Genomic DNA, 8,654 nt, shown 5'->3' with positions numbered 1-8,654 from the left:
CTAGAACAGAACTAGAACTAGAACAGAACTAGAACAGAACTAGAACAGAACTAGAACAGAACTAGAACAGAACTAGAACAGAACTAGAACTGAACTAGAACAGAACTAAAACAGAACTAGAGCAGAACTTGAACAGAACTTTACCTGTGGTAAAATTTCATTTATTTTCTTTTTTTTCTCACAAACATATTTCTAACATTTACAATTACTTTCGACAATAATTTCTAACAAATAAACAAAATTTCATTGACTGATTTAAATGACGCTCAATTAAAAAAATTCCAACTTTTAATATGAATTAAATGATATTTAAAGCAAATCGGAAATTCCCATAAACAAATGGAATTATATTTTTTGGTTTTGTTGTTGTTTTTATATAACATTTTTGTACCTTTTTTTACCAATACATTCAGCAATAAATTACTCAACAAATAAAAGTTGAACTCTAAATTTAGCTTTATTTTCAGAATAAAACAACAAAGGCAACGGCAACAAATAAATTAAAGGAAACATATGTATATTGTAGGTAAATAACATTTTTATTAAAACTCTTTTTCACTCTTTGCTTTTTATTACCCTTGACCCTCTCTAAGTTGTATTTAGCCAATTATCCCTGTCTTTATTAGTCATTTAACAAATACACTTACATACTTGTTCTTTTTTACCAACCTGTCTGTCTTTCTTTGGCTGTTGTCTCTATATGCAAAAGCAGGTGTATGTGTAGTTTGTTTATATTAATATAACGGTAATAAAGGCAATACTTACATGCACCCATAAAAAAAATGAATGCATGTAAATGCAGTTTGAATAAATGTTTGTATGTTGGTGTGTGTGTGTGTTTGTGCTAAGAATTTATATTATCGAGTCGTGATTGTTTTGTTTTTCTTTTGCTGTTGTTGGTTTCGTTTGTTTTTGTGCCTGCTTGCATGTGTGTTAGAAATGTAAATTACTTTAAGGAATCATTATTATGTTTGTTTGTGTATTAGCATTCTTGCATTTTTGTTTTTCATTTTACTTTCAATTGTTGTTATTAGTCAAATATTACTTACTTTATTGTTGTTTGATTGCCATTTATGTGTATTTTGAAATTGAGTGCTACACGTGGTATGAGCAATATGAAGGTTCACCGTTTTTGTGATACCACAATGCGTATGTTTGATTTCATATTGAAAATGTTTTATAAAAAATATGTTACTCATACGTTCGTAGGAAATTTAAAGGGTCATTTTGTTAAATAAAAAGTAATAAATGCATTTTATATTTAAATTATTTAAAAATAAACTTCTTTTAAAGAGAAAAAAGTTTTATTATGTTTTCAAACCATTTAATATGAAAATTAAAATTTGCTATTTCTAACAATTAAAGTTTTTACTTAATATTCAAAATTTTACTAGACATTAAAATTTTGCTATTAAAAATGTAACTTTTTACTTAAAATTTGAAAAAATTAAATAAAAATTAATTTTTTTTTTTCAAAAAGTAAAATTTATATTATTTCTTATACTAATTTATAAATTTGAAAATTTTCATTCAAATTTCAAAATTTTTATTAATATTTAAAAATTTTCATCACATTTTCAAACATCCTTATTTTTATTAAAATTTTAAATTTTAATTTCAAAATTTTCATCAAAATTTCAAATTTTAATTTCAAAATTTTCTTTAAAATGTTAAATTGTTAAATGTTTCAATTCATATTCATTAGAATTTTAAATTTTCATTATGATTACAACATTTTCATTAAAATTTCAGAATTTTTATTAAAATTTAAAAAAATGTAATTAACAATTTTATTAAAACCTTTTTGATAAAAATTTAAAAATTTTCATTAAAAATTAAAATTTTTATTAAATTTTCAAACTTTTCATAAAAATTCCAAAAATTTCATTAAAATTAAAAATTTTTTATTAATATTGCAAAATTTTCTTTAAAATTTCACAATTTTCATTAAAATTTCAAAATTTTCCTTGAAATCTCAAAATTTTCATTGAAATTTTAAACTTCTCATTATAAATCTAGAAATTTCATAATTATTTCAAAATTTTCATCAAAATTTCAAATTTTAATTTCAAAATTTTCTTTAAAATGTTAAATTTTTATAAAAATTCAAATTCAATTCATATTCATTAGAATTTTAAATTTTCATTATAATTTCAAAATTTTTATTAAATGTTCAAAATTTCATTAAAATTTCAGAATTTTTATTAAAATTTAAGAAATTTAATGAAAACTTTTTTGATTAAAATTTCAAAATTTTCATTAAAAATTAAATTTTTTATTTTTTTATTATTTTATTTATTTTTTTATTATTTTATTTATTTATTTATTTATTTAATTAAAACTTTTTTGATTAAAATTTCAAAATTTTCATTAAAAATTCAATTTTTTATTAAATTTTCAAACTTTTCATAAAAATTCCCAAAATTTCATTAAAATTAAAAAAATTTTATTAATATTTCAAAATTTTCTTTAAAATTTCAAAATTTTTATTAAAATTTAAAAATTTTTCAAAAAATTTCAAAATTTGCATTGAAATTTTAAACTTTTCATTATAAATCTAGAAATATCATTAAAATTTCAAAATTTTCATAAAAATTTCAACATTTTTATTAATAACTCAAAAATTTTATTAAAAACTTGATATTAAAAAATTTTTATTAATATTTCAAAATTTTCTTTAAAATTCACAATTTTCATTAAAATTTAAAAATTTTTATTAAAATTTCAAAATTTGCATTGAAATTTAAAACTTTTCATTATAAATCTAGAAATTTCATTAAAATTTCAAAATTTTCATAAAAATTTCAACATTTTTTATTAATAACTCAAAATTTTTATTAAAAACTCAAAATTAAAATATTAAAATTTAAAAATTTTCAATAAAACTTAAAAATTTTCATTAAAATTTAAAAATTTTCAAAATTTTCATTAAAATTTAAAAAATTTCATTAAAATTTAAAATTTAAATTTTAAAATTTTTGTTAAAATTGAAAATTCTTATTAAAATTTCAAAATTTTTATTAAAATTTTAAAAGTTTTATTTAAACTCTAAATTTTTATTTCAATAATTTAATTTAAATTTCCATATTGTCATTAAAATTTCAAATATCCTTTAAAGTTGTTAAATTTTCATTAAAATTTAGAAAATTTTATTAGTTAGTTAGTTTGTTGGTTAGTTAGTTAGTTTGTTAATTAGTAATTGTCTTCCATGTTTACCAGCTATTCTGCCTATTTTCATTGTCCATTAATTTTCTTTCGAATTTCATGACCTTTGAATTTCCTGTCGTACATCTTTCGAAACGTTCAAAACTATGACGTCAAATGTATTAACAGCCTAGCTACTTAACTATAGTTGTTAAACTCATGCATTTCTTGTTTTTATTCATTTAATGACAACGACATTTTTATGTCGCATTAACTTACTGCAATTTTGCAAGGATAGTGAATATTTAATGACAATTTTAAAGAAATGTTGATGGCCTACCAAATATGACGACATTGTCTCCAATAATCTTGAGATCGTCCGAATTAAATTAAATCATAGTACACACCATATAAATCTCAAATCTAATGGCTGATCTTGTCTTTAAAGCCGCTCTTGTTATTGTATATGCGCAGATATATACTACATATGCGTCTAATCCGATGAGTTCGTTAAATTTAGCTTTATCCTATGTTCAAACTTTTTCTATTTTTTTCTTGTTTAGAAGAAATGAGTTTACCGTAATTACGCTACCCGTTTTTACCCCCTATACAATCATATTTCCAAAACTACCATCTTAGTTGGATCTTTTTGGTGCGAAATCAATCCCCTGACCAAATTTAAATATAACTGTTAACTTAGCCGGCTTATAGTTATTATAACGCGACTGCCGCGAATTTACGTGTCAACCGCCGAGATTTTACATGTCAACCGCCGCCGTTGTTAATTTTTGTCAGCGCAGGGCTCTTTTTTTGTGCTAGCAATTCCCACTTCCACGTTTGTTTTACCATGTTGGAAAATCAGCAAGATACCCAGCCGGAACGTGATATTAATGATATATTTGATGATATTATCCTAACCGAAGAACGTTTAGTGGAGAAAAGCTATAAAGAAGGTTTTACCGAAGGTTGCCAACAGGGAAACGCTGATGGTTATCGTTTGGGTTTCGCTCAGGGTTTACAATTGGGAGAAGAATTGGCTGAGATTTTTGGTTTAATTACAGCGCTACAGCAACAAAACAAACACACCGATAAAGTGAAACGTTGTATGGAACAATTGAGAAGTTTAATTGAAGAATTTCCTAGAGAAAACGATCCCGAAGCAGATATAATTGGTGCTTTAGAACAGATAAGAAATTTAAATAAAAGATTACGCATTTCATTAGGGCTGAAGGGTACATCGACGGATTCTGCTATAAAGGAAGAAGGAGGAAAAGATTTATCATTTTAAGCACAAAAAAAGCAGATAGTTATAATGTCCTGTCAAATTTTGCAAAAGCGAGTAGATAGTATACTGCAGTTTATGTCCCCACATTGGTCTTGGGTTAATTGTCATATGGTTAATTATTTAACTGATAATCATTGGCATAATTTTGTGCCTTCAGAGCTGCATAATGAGTTAAGTAATTTCTCTACTTTAGATGAATGTATAGAGGAAGTTTTTTGGAATATACCAACTTATATGGAAGAGTCTAGTTGTATGCAAAAATTTCCGCAGTTTAAAAAATTCCGACTTCTGGCTCAGCAACATAGTTTACATAGTTTTAAGGATGTTATAATAACAGCATCACAATTTGAGGAAAAAGTACTGGGAGTGTCAAAAGAAACAAAACAACAGATTAAAATTAAAGAATTTTTAACTGAAAAGAAACAACATGAGGTAAGATTTATTGTAAATAAAACCAGAATAAGTTGTTTTACTAATGAAAACTTTACAAGGTGGAAATTACAGCAGCATTGGTTAATAATTTAATTAGTAATAGTTCTTGGCGTGAGCAGACTATTATAGTAGATGCTGGTGATGGTAAAGGTTATTTATCCTCACGTTTGGCTTTGGAATATGGTCATAAAGTTTTGGGCATTGATAGTAATACAGCCAATACGCAAAATGCCATAGAGAGAAGTAAAAAATTAAAGGTAAGAAGTTGTGGAATAAAAGAATTACAATATTTATTCTTTTGTTTACTTAGAAAGCTTGGAATGGCTTAAAGGAAAGAGCAGAATTAGAATCTAAAGGTCTAACACCGGCCAGACGTGGTAATTTAAAACAAAAGTTGCAACAGAAAAGCCTAGTCGAAGAGAAGTTGCCGCTTAGTCATGAAAATGATAACTACAAGACCATTGATAAATTTATAACTTCCGATATGGATTTGGTGGGAATTATACAACAACAATTTGCCATAAATTCTAACCAAACAAAATCCTCTATATGTTTGACCGGCCTGCATACTTGTGGCAATCTGGCGGCCACTTGTTTAAAACTCTTTCACACCCAAGCCAGCTGCAAACTAATGTGCAATATCGGCTGCTGTTATCACCTGCTAAAGGAACAATTTTCCACTGACGAATTCTTTGGCAATAAAGAAATTTCGAACTTAAATCAAGAAATAGGTTTTCCACTTAGTTCCTATTTAAAAGGAAAAGAAATAAAATTAGGACGCAATGCACGCATGTTGGCTGCACAGTCTATTGAACGGGTAATGGCTGCCAAAGAATTACCAAATATTTCCTTGTACTATCGTACCCTACTGGAGTTGTTAATATGTGAAGAGCACAAGGATTTAGAAAATACTGTACAGGTGGGCAAAATACGTAAATTTAGTAATTTTAAAGAGTATGTAGATTTGTGTAGAAAAAAGTATCCCCATTTAAATTTAAAAGCAGAGAGGATAGAAGAAATTTTCACTGCCCAAGAGCTGAGTAGAAATAAGAAGTATTTAGATTTATTTTATTTATTACGCATGACTTTTGCCCCCGTTTTGGAGTCACTTATATTGTTAGATCGTTTATTGTTTTTGAGAGAGAAAGGTTATGAACAAAGCTATCTAATACCGGTATTTGATCCGGTTGTGTCTCCCAGACATTTTGCCATAGTGGCTATTAAAAATCAATAGAATTAAGCGTAAATAAGAAACAAAATCCAAAAGAAGAAAGAAATACTAGTGGATTATATTCTAGTCTTTAGCTTTGACAATAGCCATTGTCTATATTGTCTAGTCTATATTCTGGAGTAAAGTCTAATCTTCAACCCTAGAAGCTTAGCCAACAGTAGGACTGTTACAACAACAATATTAAAGAGGGCAAGAAAACTTCCATTAAGACAACTGGTAGTTGAGAGCCTCAATCCACAGCTGCCGCATCGTACATGGACAACAAAGAGAAAAATAAAGAAAACCACATTCTTCTATTACAAAAATCCACACGTTTTTATTAATTTTTTCTTTTTTTTATAAAATAAAATGAATTTAATTCACAAAGAAACTCTTACAATATCATCCCTTTCAGGCTGCAACTCTTTAATGTTTATTTTTCTTTTCATCTTCATACTTATAATGTAATTCCATACAATCGGTATTGGAAATGTTAATCCAACCATTGGGGGTCATATGATAAACACGTACAATACCACCCGAATAGGCATCTCTATAGGTGGCATGATAAATAGCACGTCTGCCCAATTCTTGAGCCTCTTCATCTTTCAAATCCCACTTATAGCCAGAATCCAAAACACCAAAAGCATAAACAGAACCACTGCCCACAGAGAAAACATTACCGGGTGTACGTGAACCCTCCGAATCGACATAGTAAAGGCCAGGACCACGTTTATCATAGCCAGCCAACATCATGCCCATACTAAGACCCATACCCTTGTATTCATGAGCAATATTAGCCATTATCTTACTAGCGGCGGCCACCGAAATACGTTCCTTGTTGCGCAATTCATGCAGGCGGCATTCCTTAGCCAATACACGATCCCAATACACACAATCGGCTGCACCACCAGCCAATGTACCCAATAAATATTGATTAATTTCCACAATTTTCTTCATGGTTTGAGAGCCAATAAATTGACCGCCGGTAGCACGAGAATCTACTGCCAATATAACACCTCCTTGATATTTGAAACCCAATGTTGTGGTACCATGATCAAATTCTATTTTAATGCCACTCTTATCACTGTTAGCCTGAATTTTACATAAATTCTCAATGGGATTTTCGAATGGTGGTGCCGACAATACGTAGGGATTAACCAAATTCGAGGTATACTGCTGGCAATCGTTTTCGAAATCCGAAGGTGTAAAATTACGTGATTTCATATAGGGAGCATTTGAAATATTACAAATTTCTGCTAAAGCCATATTTTTACACTTATTTAGCTTTATAAATTTATTAAAATACGAAAAGTTTAAGTGACAAACAAATTTTAATGCTTCTTCTGCTGGTTTTTTGCAAATTCATGTAGTTTGCTAGAAAGAAACCAGTGCCGACAAATGTGAACGACGGCGTTAGCTTCTCTTTGTTTACAATCACATGTGAAATGATAGCATAACGTTAATATGCATAGAAAACTATTAGCTTTCAGTTTGTTTTCTTTTTGTTAACAGATGGCGCTATAAAAACTAAATACCGTTAAAATTTGAATATATTTGAAGAAAAAATTGTTTTCTTTTTGTGAAAAATGTGTATATTATTTTCTTATTATTATTTTTTTTTTAGAAATAACATTTTTAAGTTTCTGTGTTTCGTACATCTTTCAAATGCATAAAATTCTTTAAGCATCGGTATTTTCTAGTTTGTTAAACACTTTTTACAAACAAAGTTTGAAAAATAAATAAAATAAATTCAAATTTAAGAAAAGGATTTACAAAATATACTTGCAAATTTCCGTATAAAATATGGTATCTGTCCACACAAGTTTACAATGTTCATTTGAATTAATCTGAAAACTGTTATATAGTATTTTGCAAATCATTCAGGTTTTGTTTTTAGAAAAACAACATCTTTTTAAATAATCCAAAAACTTAGCGAAACACACTTCTATGGTGACATCAATTCGTTGCACAAAAAAAAAAAAAAAAAAAAAATATCATAGTCATGTTTGCTCTATTATCTCAACAAAACTTTCTTTTAATCTAAAAATAATGTAGCATTTTATTTAAATATATTTTTATAATTATTAGTTCGCTATAGGTAATAAAATTATATTTAGTTTAACTAAAACTTGAGCTACATATATAGTTTAAACTATAATGTAGTGTAAAGACTCAATTGTTGTTGACTGTATCGCTGTAACAGATTGGTTGTGACTGAATGTTCTTCTCTGGAGAAACAATTTTCGATTGATACAGCTGTTGCTAAGTTGACAATTTTGGCAGGTTTAGAATCGAGTTGTTCCGGAGCGGGGATCGAATTGTCATGGGAACGTAGCATGCGATATAGTGTGGTATGTAGTCGAGTCTGAATTATACTGTAGTCTGTATTTTAGTCTATAGTTAAGTCGAGTCTGTAGCCTAGTTTATAGTCTGGCCTATAATCTGTTCAATAGTTAAGTGCCTAGTCTAGTTTATAGTCTATTCTATATTCTAGTCTATAGTCTAGTCTATAGTCTAGTCTATAGTCTAGTCTATAGTCTAGTCTATAGTCTAGTCTATAGTCTAGTCTATAGTCTAGTC

The 8,654-nt window shown here is 27.6% G+C and overlaps 3 protein-coding genes across 3 annotated transcripts; 2 read left to right on the top strand and 1 right to left on the bottom strand.

Annotated features, from left to right (window-relative positions):
- The first annotated feature begins 3,945 nt into the window (after nt 1-3,945).
- Nucleotides 3,946-4,432, top strand: LOC111691229 (protein LTO1 homolog). Its single transcript, XM_023453884.2, has one exon. It carries the CDS (start codon nt 3,992-3,994, stop codon nt 4,430-4,432), a length of 441 nt encoding a protein of 146 aa, XP_023309652.1. The 5' UTR covers nt 3,946-3,991.
- A 24-nt stretch (nt 4,433-4,456) lies between these two features.
- On the top strand, nt 4,457-6,779 carry LOC111691227 (probable methyltransferase-like protein 25). The gene is made up of 3 exons (XM_023453882.2): nt 4,457-4,861; nt 4,921-5,118; nt 5,172-6,779. The coding sequence occupies exons 1-3, from the start codon at nt 4,457-4,459 to the stop codon at nt 6,093-6,095; spliced, it is 1,527 nt and encodes a 508-aa protein (XP_023309650.2). The 3' UTR covers nt 6,096-6,779.
- On the bottom strand, nt 6,384-7,467 carry LOC111691228 (proteasome subunit beta type-5). Its single transcript, XM_023453883.2, has one exon. The coding sequence runs from the start codon at nt 7,338-7,340 to the stop codon at nt 6,498-6,500; it is 843 nt and encodes a 280-aa protein (XP_023309651.1). The 5' UTR covers nt 7,341-7,467; the 3' UTR covers nt 6,384-6,497.
- Between the last annotated feature and the right edge of the window lie 1,187 nt (nt 7,468-8,654).

This window comes from Lucilia cuprina, chromosome 6 (assembly GCF_022045245.1).
Source record: "Lucilia cuprina isolate Lc7/37 chromosome 6, ASM2204524v1, whole genome shotgun sequence".
In the NCBI taxonomy this organism is placed as follows: Eukaryota; Metazoa; Arthropoda; class Insecta; order Diptera; family Calliphoridae; genus Lucilia; species Lucilia cuprina.
This window is presented reverse-complemented; position numbering and strand designations above follow the sequence as displayed.

Excerpts from the sequence above, each read along its gene's own strand:
- LOC111691228 (XM_023453883.2), bottom strand. The coding sequence starts at position 7,340 with ATGGCTTTAGCAGAAATTTGTAATATTTCAAATGCTCCCTATATGAAA.
- LOC111691227 (XM_023453882.2), top strand. The coding sequence starts at position 4,457 with ATGTCCTGTCAAATTTTGCAAAAGCGAGTAGATAGTATACTGCAGTTT. Across the intron at positions 4,862-4,920 it reads CTGAAAAGAAACAACATGAG|GTGGAAATTACAGCAGCATT; the intron begins GTAAGATTTATT and ends AAACTTTACAAG. Across the intron at positions 5,119-5,171 it reads AGAGAAGTAAAAAATTAAAG|AAAGCTTGGAATGGCTTAAA; the intron begins GTAAGAAGTTGT and ends TTGTTTACTTAG.
- LOC111691229 (XM_023453884.2), top strand. The coding sequence starts at position 3,992 with ATGTTGGAAAATCAGCAAGATACCCAGCCGGAACGTGATATTAATGAT.